Here is a 24824-nt window from a genome sequence, read left to right on the forward strand (position 1 = left end):
GACGTCAACAATACACTTTATTTACAAGACTACGAAAATTTTTCCACAGTATTTACAACATTATTTACAACACTGTACAATTCCCCAAATAGAGGAAGTGCATTACATCTGCATTCAATATAATATAAAGAATTCAATAACATCTACTATTTCTGAATGACGGGATTAAGATAGCTTGTATTTATTTTTCCTTCGTCTATACATTAATGTTATTTAAACTTAACGTAAAAAATACGATGTTTCTAGACTGGAATGGTAAGTAAGGAATGCCCATAGCGAATGATACAACGAAACACGTCCAGGAATATGATGGGAATGTAGTTTTCTATTTATATCTCAGAAAAAAAAACTATCAGCATAAAAAACGTTAAAAACAGTAATTGTCATCGCAAGAGAGACAAGCGGGGAACCCTCCATGTGTGTGTGTGTGTGTGTGTGTGTGTGTGTGTGTGTGTGTGTGTGTGTGTGTGTGTGTGTGTGTGTGTGTGTGTGTGTGTGTGTGTGTGTGTGTGTGTGTTTTAGACTTTGTACGTGTTTCATTATTAAATATAACATGCATTTTACTGTTTGTGTGTGTGTGTGTGTGTGTGTGTGTGTGTGTGTGTGTGTGTGTGTGTGTGTGTGTGTGTGTGTGTGTGTGTGTGTGTGTGTGTGTGTGTGTGTATTCTTACAATACTATTACATTTAATCAGACAATTTCGGAAACACCTTCATATTTTTGTATCTTTACATTCACTCTTTTTAGAAGAGAGAAAAAAAAAAATGGGACACAACTACAATTTCTTTACAAAAATACGCAAATCTTCCTGAATTTCAATCAACACACGACCAATTACGTAAAAAATACACAACACCAATTCACAATTTTCTGCCTCAAATAACAAAAAAATAAAAAATTAATAAATAAAATTATAAATATATATATATTAAAAAGACCTACGTAATTTCCACTTAAAAATATGGCACGAAGTAACCATCGATACCACGAAGGGAAGACCTAATGTTCACATCCTCGAGTCGCTCTTTAATTTACGCCCGAAAGAATGACTATATGTACCCTTTCGAGCGTCGTATTGTGTTAGTGTGACTGTGGCGGTGGGAGGGGGAGGATGCTGTTGCCTCGCACTCGACCTTGGGACCCGCTTGTGGCTGGAGTGTTTTATGGAGAGAGAGAGAGAGAGAGAGAGAGAGAGAGAGAGAGAGAGAGAGAGAGAGAGAGAGAGAGAGAGAGAGAGAGATTATTGTCGGTTATGTCAAAAGATAGAGACTGAGATACTGAGAGAGAGAGAGAGAGAGAGAGAGAGAGAGAGAGAGAGAGAGAGAGAGAGAGAGAGAGAGAGAGAGAGAGAGAGAGAGTACGACATATTGGCAAATAGGATATACACATACATACATACGTACATACATACACACGTACATGCATACACACATACAGGGAAGATACATAAATAAGCATACATGAGTCTGTATGAGAGAGAGAGAGAGAGAGAGAGAGAGAGAGAGAGAGAGAGAGAGAGAGAGAGAGAGAGAGAGAGAGAGAGAGAGAGAGAGAGAGAGAGAGAGAGAGAGAGAGAGAAACGCACACAGGGAGACAGGAACACCCAGACAAACAGACAGACAGACAGACAAACAGACAAACAGACAGACAGACAGACAGACACGGAAAAATAAAGACCACCTGTGATGTAAAATCCTACGCAAAAACGCCTCCTAAATATTGATATAAAAAAGAACAAAGGACACAAGAAGAGGAGGAACTTGACAAAGCGACAGGTCTTTTTCGTCATCAGGTTGAGGCGGGAACCCCTGACGCCTCTTCTATTGCTTGACAAATTAACACACCCCCTCTGCACTAGTCTGCCTTTTAGTAACCACCAACCTGACACTGCCACTCTTTTCCACCACACACCAGTTAATATAGGAACCGGAATGCTTGTGTTGTCTACTCCCTACTGTGAGAAGTAACACGCTGAAGGTAGTAAAATAATACCCTAATACCCTTGTCTACATTTCGCCACGGGGACGCCCTAAAAAGTGCCCTAAAGTGGCAAAAAGTCCCCCAGAAAAATGGTCTTTATACCACCCTAAATATGGCTTGAGGTAAAAACGGATTCCCCTCCCTGGTATAAATTTTGGACTATACGTGTTATAGACGTGTACAATAAGCTCATTCTGAACGTGCATCGATTCGTCATTACCGTCTTGCTTTCTTGTAGATTTCTTTGTCCACTCCTAAAAACTTTGTGGGTCCGAAAAAAGAAAAATCTGGCGAAAAAAATACGCGTGGATCTACGGATACAGGAAATAATTATGTTGCTAGTACAAAAAGTGGTGATTGTTTGTTGATAAGGATAAAAGTAACACAACACGGAACGCCTTCAACCAACCTTACTACATCACAACACGTATTTAAAGCTCAAACAAATTCGGAACTCATTCTTACTACTTTCAGTTTGTGTTTTGTTTTCCGTAGCCTCTTGAGTCCCATTGGCAATCTCTTTCTCCCTTCTCTCTCTTTCAGCACAAACTCGAAACACTTTTTTCTCGTTCTTTCTCTTTCCTTTTCACAAATAATTCTCGTCTTTCTTTCTCCCTTACAAACTCTATCTCTGTTTTTCAGTCTTTCATCACAAACAAACATTTTCCTCGCTTTCTCTTTTTCCTCATCACAAACACCATAATTTTCTCCCTTTAACCACGACAAACACTAATTTCTTCACTCTTTCTACCTTACAAACTCTTTCCTCTCACCCTTTCTGTCTTACTTCACAAACACAATTTACCTATTTACCTCTTTCTACCTTACAAAGTCAACTCTCCCTCTTCCTCCCTTCCCACACCTCACAGTTTCCCTCTCTTTCTAACCTTATACACTACAAATGACGATACATATACGTACACAGTGGCTCCCGGGACGCAGGTGTCGTGAGGTAAACAAGACAGGTGAGAAGAGGAAGATGCCCAGGTAACATAGGTGATAAAACTCGAGGTAGAGACAAAATTAAATACGGATGGGATTTCAGTATTAAACTTCTCATTTTCGTCTATGGTTATATGAAACAAGGATGGACTGAAGAAAAGGAAGGTAAGGGATGACATGCTTATGAAGGCAGAAATGGAGAGACAGGAGATAAAACGTGATAAAAGGGAAAAAAATTATGGAAAAAGAGAGAGAGAGAGAGAGAGAGAGAGAGAGAGAGAGAGAGAGAGAGAGAGAGAGAGAGAGAGAGAGAGAGAGTATAAATAAAAACAACTCAACAATGCATGAACTAGAAAAGGAGAAAAATTAAAGGTTATAAATATAAATTAGGAGGAACATGAAACCAAAGAAAAATGTAAGTGATATGAGAAAGCAAGGGCGAAAGAAAGTGGTGAAAAGACGGCTGAGATAAGGAAGGTACAAAAAGGAACTAAATGGAACAAAACCACACCTGCCAGATCCTCACGACACGAGCGCCTCAAAAGTTCACCTGAGAGCCGCCAGATGGCAGTACAGACCCCACAGAGTTGATGTCGCACTGAAGGAAAAATAATAGAATAAAAACAACAATAATAACAACGAAAGAAGAAGCACTCCGGCTAGCAGTTTGTACTATACTTATGTTAGATCCCCTACTGGGTGCGTTTCAGACGATATATATAAAAAAAAGACTTATCAGAACCAAGAAAATTAACAACAACGAAACACAGGAGTCGCAGAAATAAGTACAGTGAGAGAAATCACAGTTCTTTTGATTCTAAATACATCGTGGAGACTGCGTATCCTACATAAAATCGAGCAAAGGCTTCGCACTGAGGCCCTGTAGTCCCATGGTCCCTACAAGTGAACTCGTCAAGGGCACCCAACGCGGCACACGGCGAGGCTCGGGGCGGGAGGGGACGGGGGTGGGGAGGGGTGGCCTGTACACTCAAAGGAATCAAGGGTAATAAATAAACTACTGTCAATTGTGTCATCTCCGCGAGGAAGTGTTGCCTCGCGGGGGTGTGGGGTGAGGGGACTTCCTGAGGGGGTGTGCGGGGGTGGGTGCCCCTGCCGAGGCTATCTTGGGCTGTCAGCTCAGTAATGGAAGATCTCGTAAGTTAACACTGTTTCCATCACAAGGAAGTTGGAAGACTACTACATGCACTGTTTATCTATTTGTGCTTAGAAATAGTATCACTGCTGAAATTTTTCTTTCCAAGCGTAAAAGATTTGAATAACCCCACCTTTGTGAAAAGTTGCCAAATACTGAGGCTAATGTAACCAGCTTATTGTATAAAATCCAATCATGACGAATGTCTCTGGAGCGCATGCTTCTTCTGAAGTGAAAATACATTCTATGGTAAGTCACAAGGCATCTGGAAGACAGCGGTTCAATGTATAATGTCGGTATATTGTCTGCATGAAGCACTCGTCACGTGCTGGAGATTAGCAACGCAACCCTGGATTTACGTTTTCTTTTTTAGTGACCATTGTGCATTTTCCTCCTTGGTTGGAACAACTTCTTAAAAGTGCGTTTCCCTTACTATCACACACTATCACTAGTGATAACACAGAGTTACTGTTCGTACACCGAGGCGAAGGTTTGTATTTAGCTTTAAGTCGACACAAACTGTACAGGGATCCAACGGCACCAGCTGCGTCCCGTCAGACCGTCACCTCGTCCCGCGGCGGTGGGAAGAGAAGCCAGCCAGCGCGGTGTCCGGGCCACGCCGACACAGGGGGGATGCGAGGCCAGACTCCGGCTGCAGCCTCCGCCCCCTGCGCTTATCCCCGGAGTCCAGTGATGCGCGCTTCATGGAGGCGCCCTTGGCACGTATTTTCTCCGTCCCTCAGCACCTCCGCGCGGGAGGGCGAGGACCAAGCGGTCCCGGCACCCGCGGACGGGGAGATTACCAGCCCGCGGCGCCGCGCCCTCAGTGCCGCTTCATGTGCAGCGAGAGGTGGTCTGACCGCGAGAAGGATCGCTGACACAGCTGGCACTTGAAGGGTTTCTGGCCCGTGTGTTTGCGGTAGTGGCGCGTCAGCTCGTCCGACCGTGCGAACCTCCACATGCAGCCGTCCCACGTGCACTGGTACGGCTTCTCTCCTGCAGGGACAAGGAAAATAGGTTTTACTAGAAAGGTCAGTTCTTGAGTAGACACATCAGTCATGCCAGGTTGTGTTCACAGATCAATACTCAGCAACAGCAGAGCTCCAGGCTGTGGGCGCCACACGCTGGGCGGGGACTCACCTGTGTGTGTGCGCTTGTGTGCCTTGAGGTGCGAACTTTTGGTGTACACCTTTTCGCAGCCTTCAAAGTCACACTTGTGGACCTTTCGCCGCCGGAGTGCGTCCGTGTAATCGGCAGTTGGGGGAGGCGGCCGTCCTGGTGTCCGCGCGCCCGTGGGAGGAGATGGAGGGGACGACGACGATGACGACGACGAGGAGATGAGTGAGTGTGAAGAAGGTGAGAGGAGCGTGGCAGCGGTGACGGCGGCGGCGGAGGAGATGGACACGGAGACGCCCGAGGAGGCGAGGTGGGCCACCGGCGGGCCCGAGGAGGGCGGCGGCGAGGGGCTCTCGCTGAGGGACCTCTTCCCGCACAGCGCCCTGTAAGACATCCTGTTGAGGCCAGGGAAGGAGGAGGAAACGAAGAAGAGGAAGAGGAAGAAGTGAAGAGTAACAAAGCACTCAGAATCAGAAACTGTTGGTGTTATGCGTAAACAAACTCATAACTTTTAACTAAATGAGTAACTAGAACTTAAAGCCCTTCAAAATTAAATGTTAATAAATAATGTCATCCCGCACAAAGGCAACTACGGGAACAAAACACACAACAAGGCGCAGGGGAGGACGCTCGCCAGACACTTACAACGATGCTTCTCTTAATTTGCTGATGGAGAGGAGGGTGGTGGAGCCCGTCCGCAGGGCTGCCTCGAGACTCACGCTGAAGGGCTCTGCGCCGGGAGGGGAGTCGTGTTCTGTGGGGCAAAGAACAAGACCGTCAGGAAGTTAAGAAGAGATCGGATTACGTCAGGACACCAGTGATGTTAGTAAAGAATACGATGAAGTACAAAAGAAATTATGAAAATAGAGGAGTCTGTTTGTACATTATCCACGTATACAGAATCTTATTACAGTTTTATTGATGTCACTCGGCGAAGAAAACGAATGACTACAAGTAAAGAGTGAAGAAAAATGTAGGAAAGAAATCAATGGAGTTTTATTTGATATTCCCAAGAGAAACGCAGGACTGGAAACCGAACTGAACAGCGAACGAGGAGGAAGAAAGTGCGGCCCGAAAAGAATGAAAAGATAAGAAGCAGGTTACGATGCCGTTTAGAAGCAACACCACCAGCAACAACAACAACAAAAACAAGGAGAAGGAAGAAAGGAAGGCTGTAAGATAATGGCCAACACAGCTCCTCCTACTTCCCTCCTCATCCAATGGTCACTTTACGAGCAGTAGTTATCTCTAACTGATCACAATCTTCCGTGGGACACCTTGCACGCGCCCCTCCCTAGCCAGCCCCGCCCCAACCAGCCCCACCCAGCCACGCCACCTTCGCCCCTCCGTCAGGCTCCCGAAGAAGGACCAGAAGCGGGAGGGAAGAGGGAAAGGCGAAAGGGGGCAGTGATATTTTGTAATTATCGCCACTACCTTTTATTCCCCCTGTTGGCAGCTTGTGGGGCTTAATGACTGGGCTTACCTGAAAAATGGCGATGCAGGTTAATTGGTTTCAGGTGGGTGTGAGTGAAATTAGCGGATATTTGGGCGTTGGTTATCGACGCTGTGAAATGGTCGACGGTCTCACCTGGCGCTGCATCACCTGTTCTATTTTTTTTTCCTTTCTTTCTTTGTCCCTCTATCTGTTTCAAAGTATTGCGGTCAATGTATAATATATGGAGTGTGGGTCTCTACTTTCGCATTCACCAGAGAGAGAGAGAGAGAGAGAGAGAGAGAGAGAGAGAGAGGAGAGAGAGAGAGAGAGAGAGAGAGAGAGAGAGAGAGAGAGAGACCCCCACTTTGCATATACGCCACATTTCAAAGCGTCACACACCATAAGATTCAACCCTCCGATAACACGACTACTTGAGATTATGTGGGATTGGAGACTTCCTTTAAGAGCGAGGAGTGCCCCCTCAACACCACATTTTCTTTGGGTGTTGGCGCGCTGGTGTCCACTTGATGTCTCGAAAACAGTAGCGCTGAGAACCAAATGTCATTGAGTTACCTTTGAAAGACTACTGGAGCGCTCCTTATGCCGAATGTTACTATATTAAATTGGTATTGGGAGGAGGGAAAAGGAGTCTGCAAATTGAGAGAGGTGAAAAAAGGAGAACGAGGTGGAGGAGAAGGAGGAAAAGGAGAACGAGAACGAGGAGAAGGGGGGAGGGGAAGGAGGAGAACAAAGCAAAAGGTTAGATAAGATAAAGATACGAGGAATATGTGGTTTTCAACTACTATTCACTTTCAATAGACGAGAAAGGCGCGCCCATTTTCACCACATAAAGTAAAGTGACTGAAGAAAACGCAGGAGGAAAAGGCAGAAATGGAACTGGGAAAGTGGCCGCGATTTACAAGGCAGAGGGGAAGGAAAGGTGAGAGATAAGTGAAGTAAGAAAAATAGATATATTACATCACTGAAAGGAAACAAATTTTCAAACAAGATTACAAATAAAGCGAATAACAGCAAAAATGAAACGATGAAAAATCAACGAGAAAAATCAGACGAGAACAAAAAAAAAAAAAAAAAAAAAAAAAAAAAACACTAAAATAAGACAAAACTAAAAAAAAAAAAAAGAACATTAAAAACAACACAAAACCTAACCAAACAAAAACGAATATAAAAAAAATCAACAAAATAAATGAAAAAAAACAAAACAAAAAAAAAACAAGAATATATACAAATCCAAAAGAGTGGAATGAAAAGAAAGAAAGGCGAAAAATTAGCAAATAAGTTCCACTCCCTTTTGGCGCGCGGGAGTTCTGATGACAAAAGCGTGTCTATCCAGCCTTTCCCCGCAGCCCATTGTTGCCTCACCCAGCCCGAGCCTCCCGCCAGACCACCAGGGCAGCGACGCGTGAGGGAGGCAGGCCAAGAAATTAAAACAGATTAGCGACCGAGGCTGGAGGGTGTGTGTGTGTGTGTGTGTGTGTGTGTGTGTTTGGTGGGTGTGTATGGTGATGTTCAAGGGAGGGCTGACTGACTGATTCTCTCTCTCTCTCTCTCTCTCTCTCTCTCTCTCTCTCTCTCTCTCTCTTTCTGTCACAAACACACACACACCACCCTCTATCCTCTCCCCCCTACCTGCCCCTCCCCCATCCCCACCACACCCCACACACACGCACACACACACACACCTCATACTCTCTAAACACACCTTAGCACCGAGCACACCTGAGGCAACCTTACATCACCTGCGCGTTCTTTCAGCACACATACCTAGGTGCGCCCACTCTCCCAACCTGAGGCCTAGGTAGTGATGGTTTGCAATGACTTTAATTAGCACCTGAAGAAGCCCTCTCCCCACCCTGCCAAACACTCCCCTCGGCGCCAGTCTCAGGTGAAACGCTAATTACCTCGCTTTCAGGTATTCACAGGTAAGGCTGAGGTGGGAAGATGGCACAGAAAGGTGAGGAAGGGAAAGTGCAAGGAAAGAGGCAAGAGAAGATGAGAAAGGTGACGTAAGAATGTGAGGAGAGAGACAAAGAGGGAGAAGAAAAGAAGAGAGTGCGTTAATAATAGAAGAGGAATAATGAGGTATTAGAAGAATGTATGCATGAAGGAATATGAATAACGTAAAGGATAAGAAAAATGAAAGAGAGAGAGAGAGAGAGAGAGAGAGAGAGAGAGAGAGAGAGAGAGAGAGAGAGAGAGAGAGAGAGAGAGAGAGAGAGAGAAAGAGAGAGAGAGAGAATCAGCAAGAAATGAGAAACACTCCCAATAAACACACACACACACACACACACACACACACACACACACACACACACACACACACACACACACACACACACACACACACACACACACACACACCTGCAGGCCTCCTTGCCCCCCTTATCACCTGCATCACCTAATTACTCTCCTCGCCACCTAATTACCATTAATTATACGCAATTTCCTCACCGCATTACCACTTGTCTGTCTGGTTGCTGCGCGCGCACACGCACACATATACATACACATACATACATAAACGTACATAGAGACAACGTATACATGAGGGTGTTATGATGAAATCTACTTATGATGAGAGAGAGAGAGAGAGAGAGAGAGAGAGAGAGAGAGAGAGAGAGAGAGAGAGAGAGAGAGAGAGAGAGAGAGAGAGAGAGAGAGAGAGAGAGAGAGAGTCGCTACGTAGATCCATCAATTTTTCATTTTCTATCAAACCCTCCTTTTTTCTCTCCCTCATATACTACAACGCTATAAAAAAATAAAAAAAACACGCCAAAAATCTCAAAAAAAAAAAAAAAATAATAATTCCTTCCGGGTACTCAACAGGTGAAGGTCGCTGCTAATCAAGGTCACAAAGGTAAAGTAACAAGGCAGTTCAATGATGCACCTCGTAAAGTTCCCCAAGGCTATCAGATGACCCTCCCACCTGGCCTCGCCTCAGGTGCGACTAATGATGCTGTGTTACCTTATATTAACGAGGGGCTCAGGTGTTGGTCCTTATGATTAGATTGCTTTCTTTTTAGTTTGTCTTTTAATAGTGTTGTTGGCGGTGATGGTGGTGGTGATGGTGTTGTTGTTGTTGTTGTTATTGTTGTTGTTGTTGTTGTTATTTATTATTATTATTATTATTATTATTATTATTATTATTATTGTTGTTATTATTATCATTATTAGTAGTATTATCATTACCATTATTTCTGCTATTGCTACAAAAACAACAACAGCATACTAGTACTACTGCTACTACTACTACTTCTACTACTACTACTACTACTACTACTACTTCTACTACTACTACTACTACTACTACTACTACTACTACAATTTCCCTGACAGTGGCCCTCACAGTTAGCACACAGAACTCCTGAATAGCCAAAGACAAGACACACCACAAAAAGAGTCAGAAAAAGATGCAGCTCTCTTCTTCCTCTTCTGCATCTATCTTCCTCTGATTTAGCCAATGAGGGGGCAAGAAGTCCTCACCAGAAATGACCAATAGAAACTGAGTATTCCCTCCGTGCATTTCTTCTTGTCTCGCTGGCCAGTAAATCATCCCTCTTGGCCCTCAGCACAAGGGTGAAGACACTAATTAAGTGGTCCCATCCCTCATACACTCTGCACTCAAAGCTCCTTCCTTAATCACACATCTGACCAGCGCAAACAAGCCACCCAAGCCATTTGTATTATTTTGTATACGTGTTTGTATTAGTGCCCGTGTTCATTGTAGTATTAAAATTAATTAGTGTTACCGTAGTGCTTTTCAGTTTGTAGTTCTATTGCGGTATTTCATTTATTTGTTATGTTGTAATTATTATGGTTTGTATGAGTATTATGTTCATTAGTTTGTATAATGAGATGCATTTGCCTTCGGGTCATTTATAATTATTTATATTATAATCATTTATGTTATTTGTATTTGTATTATTGCTTTTACTAAAATGAGAATATTAAGTGTGAATTGTGACTGTACCTTCACTATATATTAAAGGACGAATGTCACTGCAATTCCAACAGAATACCCAAGAAAGATTTGATCCAATGATTCACGTGATTTCTGAATCATAATTAAAAAAATCGAAGGAAATTTTTGCTTCATTGACCAAAAATATGAAAACTCCACACTGTTGCAGGACAAGAACAAGAACAAGAACAAGAACAAAAAGAAGAAGAAAATAATATATATATATAATAATATATAAAATAATATATATATATAAATGATGATAATGATGATGAAGAATAAAAAAAAAAAAAGAAGAAAATACTACAATAGGATTTCTTAAAAACATCGTATATCTTTAGGAATAAATCATCAAGTATTCGACAACAGCAAGTTCGTTTTCTTTTCGAGTGAGCGTTCGAAGCCTGACTGAGATAGTACATGAATTATTCTTTTGTTTTGTTATCAGCTCCCTCATGCATCTCCCTCTCTGGTATTGCAGGAGATAACACACTGATGAAGCGGTCACCTGTTACCTGTCCACAGCCTCACACCTGATGCATCACTACCTATTATTCTCCCCGATAGATGGCAGCTGGACCGATGTTAAGCCTCACTATCACCATTAATTGAGGCTACAGCTACGTATCCAGTTATTTATAAGCTTACTTGGTTTTCACTGTGCTCTGAAAGGACTCGTTTATTTTTTTTATGCATTCTCCCTATCTTATTGTTATCAGCAGCTGCGTTGGTGTTAAGCCTCACTACCTCCATTAATTGAGGCTACAACTAGGTATTAAGATATTTATAAGCTTCCTTCAATGGGTTTCAGAGGGTATGTTACATCGGCTTTCGGGAATAAGTCTCTAACAAACTGACGAACTGGAATCATATTTTGGCAGAGCGTGTTTCAGATACTTCGCCAATTTTCGTCACTATGGTCAAGTGGCAAAAGGGGATTATCCACTTAACCTTGTATATTTAACAGTTTTTACTATGTTTTAAAGGAACTTACTTTTTCTATAACATCCCAAACTTATCAACAACAGCTGCGTCGATGCTTAGGATAACTATTACCATTAATTAAGGTTATAACTACATATCAAGTTATCAAGTTTCCTAGTCGTTTGGTTTTTCAATTTTAAGGGACTCAATTTTTCCTACAGCATCTCTCACTTGATTTTTTATTCCGATAGATGGCAATAGTGTAGTTGGCAATGTTTACCCATCTAAGGAGTGAGTGCTGAGACATTTTTATAATTGGTAGTAATTTTTTCGTTGTGTGGGACGAAGGAAATTTGTTCATTTTCTTGATGAATTATTAGAACAAAGGAAACGTGAGGAGTTCTGACGTAAATGAAAATGCTGTTGTTACTGAGACGAAAGAGATTGGTGGATGGAAGAAAACGAAGAATAAGCGGAAACAAAGAACGTACGAATATATAAACAAAAATATGAAACAAAAGAAATCACAATAAATGGAAAACATCACACAAACACACACACACACACACACACACACACACACACACACACACACAGATAAACACAAAGACAAATAGAGAAACACAGCACAACATGCATATTCTGGCAACCTAACCTCACCATCCTTCCAACGCCCCCTTCTCCTGACCCCTTCAACCCCCTGTTTCAACCCCGAGCGTCCCCCACCCCTGCAAGTCCCTCCTGAAGCCTCATCCCTGCCGCACCTTTGACCTGAGAGCATTAAAACCTAGGTCAGGGGTCAGCTGTTGAAAGGGAAGATGCTGCGCTTTCAACATAGGGATTACGAAAACATTCTTGTTCGACTTGAAATGGCGGTGGGAACGTATCCACAGGAGGAGGAGGAAGAGGAGGAGGAGGAGGAGGAGGAGTGAGGGAAAGGGAGATGGTGATGTGAGTACCAGAGGGCAAAGGGAGTGAGTGAGGAGAGGAGGAGGGAGAGAAAAAGGGGAGGGAGAAAGCGAAAGTAAGAAGTAGGGTGAGGAAATGATAAGTGTGAGAGGCAAAAGGAATGTGGTGAGGGAGGGAGGGACATACTGGTGTGAGAGGTGAGAGGAAGGGAGAGTGAAAGGGGTTGGGTAAGAGAGAGAGAGAGAGAGAGAGAGAGAGAGAGAGAGAGAGAGAGAGAGAGAGAGAGAGAGAGAGAGAGAGAGAGAGAGAGAGAGAGAGAGAGAGAGAGAGAGAGAGAGAGAGAGAGAGAGAAAATTAGAGCTCTAGGCGTCTTCAAAGAGAGCGGATCAATATCAAAGAAAATGACGAAACGGAAAGAAAAAAAAATTTAGACATATGGATAGGTCGAGCAGGGAAAGCAGTACAACCCCTTTAAGAGGATTCGAAACAAATGAAAGCAAATGAAAATCGTTTCTCTGCTGAATTTCCTTTAAAATGCTCGATTACAAAGGATATTTTCAATTAATTTTTAGTGTATTCATCGACACTCGTATTTACAAAAGAGGGAGACAGAGGGAATATAAATAAAGAGGAGAGAGGATTGGTAGGAGAAGTAGAGGGAGACAAGAGAAAAGGGAGAGGGAGTCGTGAATAGAATACAAATAAGGGGATAAAACAGATTCGCAGGGAGAAACATGTAAACACTCACCACTCGTCCATTCCTGTGACGAGTGTGACGGAAAATACGAACCCAGCAAGAAAACGACGAAATATATCAAAAGAAAAGGCAACGCCGTCACGAAAAGGAGAAAAAGAAAATCCTACAACGGTGAAAGTAACGAGAAATAGGAGAAAAACAGCTCAGGGATGGGAAAAAAAATCATAAATTCTATAAGGAAACCAAAAATGTGAGAGAGAGAGAGAGAGAGAGAGAAGAGACTGACGAGGACAAAACCAAATAAAAAAAATCAAGAGAGATTATAGCGAAGACTTCTCAGAAACAAGAAAAACAAACATAACCACAGGAAAACACATCACAAAAAAAAAAAAAAAATCAAGAACGAAATAATAAGCAAGGAAAACTTGTAGAGAAAAGAGAAAAACACAGAAAATCAATAAATACTAAAAGAAAGAACTATGCAGAAGTAAGAATAAAGTGTCTAAAAGAGGAAAGAGACAGACATATAACATGATCAGATCCTTATACTCACCATTTTTGAGGGAGAGGTCAACCCCCACACCGATGCTTTGGAGGGCGAGGGAGGAGATGGTGGGCACCTTGAGAACGACTCCTGAGTGATCCTTGAAGCTCCTGATGGGCAAGTCAGCCTCCTTCTCGTGCAGCTTGGTGGTCCTCACGCTCAGGTCCACTGGCTCCACCTGCTCCGGTGGCCCCTCCGCCTGTAGAGGTGACGAGTGCTGGTGAGTGTGGGCAGCGATAGATGTGTTGGGTTGCTACTACTAGTACTGCTGCAACTACATACCTCTACTGCTGCTGCTGCTACTGTTACTCCTTGTATTGTTACTATAATGATTACTACTATTTCTGCTACTGCTACTACTACTATTACTACTACTACTTTTACTATTACTACTCCCAAACACCTACAGAAATACCAAGATAATGGTTGTTATTGGGTTAGTATGCCACTACCACCACCTCCACTACCCCTACTATTACGACTACTACTACTGCTGCTGCTACTATTACTAATGCTACTACTACTACTACTACTACTACAATATTTACCCTCACACAGGCCACAAATTAAAACAGACAAAATGACAGTATCAAGACAGCAGTACAAGTTATGCAAGTTTTACACCATCTGACCTACACACTTCTCCTCCTCCTCCTCCTCTTCTTCCCCCTCCTCCTCCTCTAGTGGCCTTACCTCCTTGGATGTCATGTTAGGATGCATGGCTGGTCGCTTCCCAAGGGCGGGGACCTTGAGAAGTACCGGCGCCGCTATCCCCCCTTCCTCGCTCACCCCCACACGCTGCGGGATAGAAGAGAGAGAAGTATTAAAACACAGGTAAACACGATATAAAATGTAATACACAAATATACATGCTGAAATAGTGATACAAGAATATTTATGGGTGTTTATAGATATTTCTTGGGATTTATATGTGTTAAATTTCTGCAGGTATTAAAACACAGGTACTCACTACATGAAAAATAATAAACAAATACACAACAAATAGTAATACAGGTATTTCATTGATAATTAAAGGAGTACCGAATCAATGAACAATTATAGGTGAGTTGTTAACCTGTTGAACTGTTAACAACCGCTACGTAGTAAAGATCAATAAATAAATATTGATATGTTTAACGAACCCACTTGAATTGAGGTGTTAAGAGAAGAATTTTAATGGAAGAAGCAAAGTATGTTCAGTTTAAAGTGCTGATCTTAAGAGGCAACTCATTATATGTGATCTTGAAGCACTTAAAGATACACTGAACGCCTCAAATGAATATACAATGATCAAAATATTGTAATTATCTTCCTTGGATGGAGATGAAAGTTTTTTGACTCCTGGACTGAACACATTACCGCAGCTGATCAATGGATAAGTGTGCAGCCAAGCATATGAAAGGATAACTATTGATATTACTGTATGCATTATTCTTATCTGAGTATTATATGTCTTCAGACTATAAATAAATGGAGAATAGACGTTAGGGACACACCACAAACACACAACACACACACACACACAGATGACTTGTACCTTTTTATCTTCAATCTCTCCTTTACATACTCATCTTTATCACTTATTGACATTCATCTTCACATGTCAACATTTCTCTCCTTCTATCTCGGCACACGCATTTAAGTGGCCTTGGGCGGGTAGGGCGGGTGAGGCCGTGCACCTGAGCTCACCTGTACTTTGTGATGCACGGTGGATGACTGACCTTGCGTGACTCAGGAACAAAGAGACACATACCCTCAGCTACAGGTAAGGTACAGGTAAGGTACAGACGCACCGTATTTCAGATCCCACGCCCCATTCTCAAGTACCTGCCATCTGCCCCTTATGCACCACACCTCCTCCATTCTTTATCACATACTGACCTCCGCTCCTCCTCCTCCTCTTCTTCACTTCCGATCACACATCCACCACCTCCTCCTCGTCACAATCTCCTCCCTTCCTCTTACGAACGTACATCACATCTCACCTCCCTCTTTCCCTTCCTTCTCCATATCTCTTCCTCTTCCTCCTCTAACCACCACTCAGCTACCATCACCTCCCAGCCTCCTTCTATCACTACTACTGTTACGTTTCTCCATCACATATTGCCTCCCTTCTTCCTATTTACTCATTCCCTTCCGTTTCCATCATCTACTCCCCTTCATTCTTTCCCTCCTTCCCTCCCCAACCTCTCTTTACTCCTTCCTTTTTCTCCTTCTCCATATCCTCTCCATCTCTCCACCCACCTGCCCTCCATCCCACATCCCCCCTTCTCCCTCTTTCCTTCCTTCCCTCCACCTGCCTGTCCTTCGTTCCCTTCCCTATAGCCTCCTTCCCTCCCTTCCCTCCGCCCCTCCCACCTGGTATTCTCCCCGCTAACAGCCACCTGCCCCGCACCTAAACAACCTCAGCTCCTTCTCCCCTTCGTCTTCCCCTCCCTTTCTCCCTATTAAGAGTTAAGGGGAGTGGCGCCTATCCCGAGGCCACGCCCGTACAAACACCCATTATCTTTTTTTCTTACTTTTTTTTTTTAAGGAAGAATCAATTTCCTGTCTTTTTTTTTCTTGTTTGTTTTTGTTTTATGTTTTTTTTTTGTGTGTGAGTGAAGGGCTGATTTTTTTTCTTGTTTTGTTTTGTTTGTGGGTAAGGGGTGTGGTTTCCTTTTCTTCTGTTTTGTTTGTTGTTGTTTTTTTCCGTGTGTGTGTGTGTGTGTGTGTGTGTGTTTGTGTGAAAAGCTGAATTTTTGTCTTATTTTCACGTTTTTCTGTTCGTGTGTGATTTCTTTTTCATTTTTTTTTTATCAACCAGAGAACCATTTGCAGCTTTTTCCTTTTGTTTTCCTTCCATTCTTTCGCATTTTTTCCTTCTCTCCTTTATTCTGCCATTGTAGTTTAGTCATATTAATGTGTCTTTACATCCTGTTCCCTCTGTCACTAGGAAGGAATAGAAAATGAACTTACTATATAAAGAAAGTCCTTGCATCAGGTTTTTTTCCTTGAGTTTCTTCCTTTATTTTGACATTTATTTAATCTATCCTTCTATTTGCAGTCCACTCCAACAAAATCATAAGGAAAAAGAAAATGGAAAAATTATTAAGAAAGTGTCGCGTGTCATGAACTTCTTGGTGGAAACGCTAAATATTTGTTTGGTTTCCTTCTTACGCTTTCTCCCCTCTAATGTACATAAATAAGGAATAACAAAGAAGAATAAATAAACGTCACGGTGAGGAAATAATATTGTACAAAAAAAAGGAAAAGAATAACGTACCATAAAAAAAGGAACATTGACACCAAAACACCTACAACACACACACACACACACACACACACACACACACACACACACACACACGAGCAGGACCGTAAAGCATAGCAGATTTTCCCTTTTCTGGTCTAGTAAGCATAAGGTCGAACACACCCTGACACGCCCTTTGATTCTGAGCCTTAAATTTCCTCCCTTTCTTGTCCTTGTTTTGACTCCACCCTGCGTGAAGTGTCATGTAAACCGTTAATGGGAAACTGGTAAACTATCTCTCTCTCTCTCTCTCTCTCTCTCTCTCTCTCTCTCTCTCTCATCTCTCTCTCTCTCTCTCTCTCTCCCTCTCTCTCTCTCTCTCTCTCTCTCTCTCTCTCTCCCCATAAAGAATGGAATATAATTATACTTTATATCCATATTTTTTTGTTGTTGTTTTGTCGCAGCAAGAAAAAAAATATGTAAAAAAAAGAGAAAAGAATGAATGAAAGAGATGAAGCAAAACAATGAAGATGAAGAATGAATGAGAAAAGGAATGTGAAGGCCGTGCGTCAGTGTGCGTCTGTACGTGTGTGTGTGTGTGTGTGTGTGTGGTGTGTGTGTGTGTGTGTGTGTGTGTGTGTGTGTGTGTGTGTGTGTGTGTGTGTGTGTACAGCACCGTAACATCCTGACCTTCACCGTGACAGCTGTGATTTGTTACTCTCCGTTGCCCGTTTGTCGAAAAAAACCCACACACACACACACACACACAAACCCACACACCCACACACACACACACACACACACACACACACACGATTACAAAAATACCGTCACAGGACCTTAATGACGTCACAGGTGAGGGCGGGGACATCAAATGAGGCACGGAAAGGAAAGGCCTCGCGCGCATCCAACAGGGAGCATCCTAATACACAAAATTGATCTCCAACCCCCAGCCTCCGCCTCCCAGTGTCCATCCCCCGGCCGAGGTCGCCAGTTATAGCTCCCTTCCAGTGCGCTTCCTCCCGCCCCTGCTGCTCCTCCTGGCTTGCTGTTCCTCCTCCCGAGCTCCTGCAACTTCGATACAGTTCCTCCCGGTCTACTAGGGCCTGTCCACTGCCTCCTCCATCTCCTCCCTATCTCCTATTATTTTTCCCAGCCTCTTTCTCTTTCTCCCAGCGTCTCCTACAGCTCCTCTCAGTTCTTCGCAGTTCCTTCCTGCCTGGTACGGCCTCCTCCAGTTCCACTGCACCTCTTACCGGTCTCCTGCTCTCCCCATCTCTACTCGTCTGATGGAGTTTCTACCAGTGACAACCCGCTACTGATGACCGAAAAGAAAGTATTGTGTATTATTTAGTTTTACTTTGGTTTTCCCCTTCCAGTGGCTGCAGTCAAGGTACATGCGAGTACTTGACATGCAAAGCAACAGCAAAATACTGTCCGCATGTGACTTGACCAGGAAATGAAACACTGTAGGCCTACTTTCCCGTATCCTGCATGCCAACCATCACGTGTGGACATTTCACCCCAAACACGGACGCGGAAGGACAGACACACAGACACAGGGGCACTGCACACGTACCGGTGGCCACAGGGAGGGGGGTCGCCAGCCCGGGGGAGGAGGGAGGAGGGGAAGGTGAGGCTGGTGGCGGCAGGTGTTGCAATGTTACCAGATAAGGCGACACACCCTTTCCTGAGGCAGTGTCTGCATGCTAACACGAACTCCCGATAACTTCGTTTTTTTTTATTTTGCTTAGTTTATTTTAATTGTTTTTTACGCATTTCCTTCACGTTAGGGAGGTTAAGTATACACATATATACACACGCACGCACACACACATATTACTCAATAAATTCTACTTCCTTTTTTTAATATATAGTTAGCTTTCTCTCTCTCTCTCTCTCTCTCTCTCTCTCTCTCTCTCTCTCTCTCTCTCTCTCTCTCTCTCTCTCTCTCTCTCTCTGATGACATATTCTCTTACCTTCCACCTTAATGTTCATCTCCCCTCCCTTCTTTCCTCTCCCCTTCCCCTTCCTTCCTCCCACTACCCCCACCCCTCCCACTGACCCGGAACCTTCCCCATTATCCCCACCATCACTCCCTCGTACACTCCCTCCAACAAAAAACTCCACCACACCCGCTCCTCCACTCCCTACCACATGTCCCCGCCCAGCCATCGTCACCCCCCACCACTCTCCCAGCCTCGTTCCTCTCACATCCTCTTCCTCTCCTTGTCTTCCACCCTTTCCCCTTATACACCACAAATGCTCATCATCTTCTTCATCCTTCTTTTTCTTCACCATCCTTTCTCTTCTTCCTCTTCTTCTTTTTCTCCTTCTTCTTCTGTTCCCTTCAGTCCAGGATTCTTCTCCTTCCTTTTCTTCTTCCTTCTCTCTCTTCCTCCAATCGACACTTGCGCCCCTTCCTCCTTCCCTCCTCCTTCTTCCCTCCCTACCTCCCCCTCTCCCTCTCCCTCCCCGACGGCCACGGAATACTGATGTCTTTTAACTGCTTGTAAAAAAAGTATTAGATTTTTCGAGTCTGTCTCTGACATTCTTTACGTCCGTGTGATTAATGGCGCTTTTTCAAAGGTTTAATTAAGAATATTAATTGTGGGGAAATATAAATGGTATTTGCAAAAGGAGAAATATATATACAAAGAACTGCCGCATGAAATATACAACGGATTTTTTCAGTTTCTTTTTAGTTATATTACAAAATGACAATAAAAAATGAGGGAAGATGGTCGTTGGAGATAAAGTAATGTAATAGATACGTACGTACATATACAGCCGATGTGATAGGCACATGAACGCAAGAATAATGCAAAGGATACATATGAAGGAGGAAGAAGAAAAGTCACTTACAGGATAAAGAATAATGTAAAGAAACAAATGAATAAAAAAATAATCAGGGGGACTAGGGAGGAGAAAGAAGTGAAGAGAATAACAGAAGAAAATATTTAAAAAATGAAAAAAAAACGAGGAGAAATAATAAAACACTACGAGAATAATGAATAAGAAGCATGATGACCGAATGACATGAAGAAACTGGGGAGAGAGAGAGAGAGAGAGAGAGAGAGAGAGAGAGAGGAGAGAGATGAGAGAGGAGAGAGAGAGAGAGAGGAGAGAGAGAGAGAGAGAGAGGAGAGAGAGAGAGAGCAACCTTGGGACGCTGTGGCGGTGCACAAACCAACTATTAACATTCAGTTTAAATATTGCAACACACACACACACACACACACACACACACACACACACACACACACACACACACACACACACTCACACAGGTCATAAATAAGCAGTCACGTGTATTTCGTGTGTACATAAGCATGGATCTCTCTCTCTCTCTCTCTCTCTCTCTCTCCTCTCTCTCTCTCTCTCTCTCTCTCTCTCTCTCTCTCTCTCTCTCTCTCTCTCTCTCTCTCTCTGTCGGTCAAGCACACATAATTAATCGGATAATAAAACAACTGCAATAGTAGCTGACTGACACACACACACACACACACACACACACACACACGGTCATCAGTACCACAACTACCACTATCAAAACAAGCACGCAAACAACCCTTATCATCACAACCATAACAATTACCATCCCTTTGAAACCACCACCACCACCGCCACTACCACCACCACCACCACCACAATTGCCATTATCACAAACAATCGCAATGAGAGAGAGAAAGAGAAAAAAAAAAAAACCAGCAACGCGACATATATGCAAATAATGACGGAGATACGCCTGTCTTCCTCCCTCCCTTTTCCTCTACACACCTGCACGCCTTCCTTGATTGCACGCAGGTGAGTCTGGTCCCCTGAAAATCTTACTTCTCAGGTGGCATTCTTCTCATTAATTTTGGGGGAGCCTAATTAGGTATTACAGGTGAGATAGGAAAATATTACCCATGATCCTTGTCCTCCCTTTCTCTCCTCCAGCACGAAGGCAATCAGGAAAGAGAAACACAACAGGAGTCTGATTCCCTGCAGGTGTAGCATCAAACCTTTTTAGCCACGTGTGAAAGCTGACATAGTGATATCCTTCCTTTCCCTCCTCTCCCTCCTCTCCAGACAGGTGAGGGAGGGACGGGGAGGGAAGGAGAGGGGTCCGAGGCAACCACCCCGTCTCCCACTACCAAATATGACAGCCTCCTCCATGGCCAGGCGCCCCTCCTCATCCCCACCGCTACTATCTTTACCTGCAGCATCTCTACCCTCACCTGCCCTCCCTACACTGCCAGACTCCTTATCCAGTCCTTATACACGTACTCGCCCACTGATACCACAGATACCACCCAATAATATGATCCTTATCCTACCGAAGTTCCTGGGATATCTTGATCTATTTCCTGATTGGTCCATGAGAGGATAGCATTCTGAGTCTGAGCCAATCATCTTCTCGTCTTGCCTCTAGCGGTGACTACATCCCACCGCCATATTGGTCTGCTCTGGGCCTACGGCGGTCATTATTTGCAAGTGAGTAAGCTGATTTACGTTATGGGAGAGTCAGGTATGTCCGTATTCCATATATGCTGATGAATGGGGAGAGGGAAGAGAGGGAAGAGAGGGAGGGAAGATGGAGGCAGCCGGGGAAGGGAGATGGGTTGAGTGAGGAGAGATGGATAACGGGGTGGTAAAGATGGATAAGGAAAGGAAAGGGAGGGAAGGGAGGGACTGGAGGATGTGGGGAGAAATGAGGTGAATGTTTGGAAGGTAATGAGAGGCTGACTTTATGGGAGGAGAGGAAGGAGGAAAGGGAGGAAGAGAAACGATGATAATGATGGTGAATATGAGAGAATACAAAATAATACAAATGAGTACGACTTAATTACAACAGATCCTAAGCTCCTAAATAGATTGTCTGGTTTAACAACACTTGTCTATACTAACTAAAGTATTAGAGTAAATATTAGCTATATTATAAAGGTGTGATCTGTGGCTACTAATATAATGCACGAGGGATGTTTTTAATGTATGAAGGAGACTGGCCAAAGACACACCCACAAAAATACTCAATTCCCAAAATAAAAAAATAAATAAATAAAAAGGGTGTCTAATTCTAAATACAGAGATGTCTTGATTCTCCTCTTTTGAAACAGTTCAGGTCGTGGGAAGAATAAAACAGAAACAAGTGGAAAGTTCCTGAGTTTACTATTGAAGGGAAGGAGAATGAAAAAGTGCAAAGACTGAAGTGGCGGAAACAACACAAAACAAGAACAACAAAAACAATAAGCATTAGTATTCCTGCTGAGGTGAAAGATGCCTCTCCAAGGTGGCAACAGTGCGGTAGTGTTGGCAGTACTGAAGGCAACTCAGGTGGCGTTAGTTGTTATGTACATTTTTTCCTCACAAACGAGGTCAAGTAAATAAACAGGCATGATTTTGGAAAGCCTTCGAATCTTGGTCTCAAGATATGCCTCGTCCAGTGTTTTCTGTTCACGTTCCCAACCTTGAGGGGAGATTAGGTAAGAAAAAAATGAAGGTTAGGTTTTCCAAGGCGAGTTTTGTAATGATAAAAAAAAAGGAAGGTGGGAGAAGAAGAAGAAAAACAAGAATAAAAAAAGAGAAGAGGAGGTGAGAGATAAGTGTGAAAAATAAACCGGCAGAACAAAACGTGCACACACACACACACACACACACACACACACACACACACACACACACACACACACACATACACACACACACACACACACACACACACACACACAGCAAAGTCAAGGACGCTTATAAAAACACTATCATAAAAAATAAACATGATAGACAAAAGAAGAAAAAAACAAGGAAGTAACAAAAACACATACAATAAAGAAGATAATACATATAATAGTAAAAAATTGTTACATATGAGACAAGAAGGAGGGAAGGAAGGAAGGAAGGAAGGAAGGAAGGAAGGAAGGAAGGAAGGAAGGAAGGAAGGAAGGAAAGAAGGAAGGAAAGAAGAAAGGAAGCAAGCAAGGAAGGAAAGAAGGAAGGAAGGAAGGAAGGTTGGAGGAATGACACAGAACCCGGATGCTGTCCAGACCTAAGAGGAGGAGGAGGAGGAGGAGGAGGAGGAGGAGGAGGAGGAGTCAAGAATGGATGAGAGGGAGATGGAGACTGAATGGAGAGTAAAGGCAAGGGAGAGAAAATGGAAACACAATAATGAAATAAAGAGGAACATAAACACGAAGAGAGGATAGGAGAGAAGGATAGAACAGAAAATAAAGATGGTAAAATGAGAGAGAAGTGATAATTATAGAATGGAAAGCTTGAAGAGCCCGCACGCACGCGCACACAAACACACACACACACACACACACACACACTACACACACACACACACAAGACTATCAACCAAATTAATTATGCAAATACAAGAAACATGAATAGTAATAACAAAATAAGTACACAGACAGTTAGATAAACAAAACAAAAATTGAATAAACAAACAGGAAATAAACCTCGCGATAAAGTCAACACAAATGACGTAAAAAAAAATTACTTGCATTTTTAAATAATATAAAAAAATAAATAAATAAATAAAAAAACAGACAGAAAGACACGTGCTCTGTTTACCTGAGGAACAGAGGGGAGGGACAAGTCAGGTGTTTTCCTGGTTAATAATTTACCTTTGCTAAGCCTCAGGTGATGCGTGGTACTTGGGGATGCAAATGCAGGTATGGTGTTGAGTTTGTTGATCACCGTGGTGGTATACTGTGTGGTGCTTGTGGTGGTGTGGTGGTGAATGGTGGTGACCGTTGTGGTGGTAGTGATGGGTGTGGGTGGTAGTAAACGAGGTGGTTAGTGATGTTTACTCCATATGCTGTTGTTGTTAGTGGTAGTAGTAGTAGTAGTAGTAGTAGTAGTAGTAGTAAGTGTCGTATTTTTTCCTCTTTGTCCACTATTCTGGTTTCCTTCAGCTATAAAAACATAGTAGTAGTAGTAGTAGTAGTAGTAGTAGTAGTAACAGAAGTAGTAGTAGTAGTAGTAGTAACAAAAGTAGTAGTAGTAGTAATAGCAGTTGTTGCTGTTATGTTGCAATAGTAGTGGTAGTGGTCGCAGTAATAGTAGTAGTAGTGGTAGTAGTAGTAGTAGTAGTGGGCGTGTTTGTTTTCAGCTGGGGTCCCGCCCATCTGGCCCGGCTCGGCTCACCCATCACTGAGACAGACACTCATCAAGAATTCACTTAAGCCAGACGAGTAATTCCATCACTGCTGTCTTGCTCTAATGAATGAGAGAGGCCAAGGCATTTCAGGATTGTCATATTTCACTCATCTCTCTCTCTCTCTCTCTCTCCTCTCTCTCTCTCTCTCTCTCTCTCTCTCTCTCTCTCTCTCTCTCTCTCTCTCTCTCTCTCTCTCTCTGGTTTTGTCGTTATCAGTAAGTTATTTATACAGGTGCTTCCTTAAAATAATCATTATCTCGTGTCTCTGAGATGGTTCCTAAACCCAAATGTCTTTCTTATCTTGATTTTTGCGCTGACAGAAAGTGACTCTTGCTTTGTCTGTTTGTGTGTATACGCGATCTGCTCTGACACACACACACACACACAGACACACACAATACATGAACCAACTTTGTCTATGAAACGATGAAAAAAAAAAAAACTTTGTAAACATATTGAAATACGATTCATATGCAAGAAATAAACTCCAAACAATAAACACGACAAAATAACAGCAAATAACAAAATCTGCGACAATAGATTAATATAAATGTAGAGAAATATAAAAAAAAGGGAAACAAAAAATAAATAGATAATTAGGTGAAAAGAACTGGAGAGGAGAAGGGAAAACAGTGAAATGAGGTGGAAAAGGCAATGAAAACAAAGTGGAGAGAGGAGGGGGAAGTTTGAAACGAAGTGAAAAGGGGAAAAGAGTTAAAATGAGATAAAAAGATGAAGGAAACAGTTAAGAGAGAGAGAAAA

At 42.9% G+C, this 24824-nt stretch overlaps 1 protein-coding gene across 1 annotated transcript in view; it reads right to left on the bottom strand.

Moving 5' to 3' along the window:
* The window catches only part of LOC135091730 (Krueppel-like factor 12), a 37882-nt gene continuing 13058 nt past the window's right edge, over positions 1-24824 (bottom strand). The window contains exons 2-6 of the mRNA XM_063989642.1: positions 14374-14478; positions 13690-13879; positions 5835-5943; positions 5214-5584; positions 1-5069 (exon numbers count right to left, since the gene is read on the bottom strand). Of these exons, the coding sequence (XP_063845712.1) occupies positions 4897-5069; positions 5214-5584; positions 5835-5943; positions 13690-13879; positions 14374-14400 (870 nt within the window). The 5' untranslated portion in view covers positions 14401-14478 and the 3' untranslated portion in view covers positions 1-4896. The remainder of the gene's footprint in view (positions 5070-5213; positions 5585-5834; positions 5944-13689; positions 13880-14373; positions 14479-24824) is intronic.

This window comes from Scylla paramamosain, chromosome 38 (genome assembly GCF_035594125.1).
Source record: "Scylla paramamosain isolate STU-SP2022 chromosome 38, ASM3559412v1, whole genome shotgun sequence".
Classification (NCBI taxonomy): domain Eukaryota; kingdom Metazoa; phylum Arthropoda; class Malacostraca; order Decapoda; family Portunidae; genus Scylla; species Scylla paramamosain.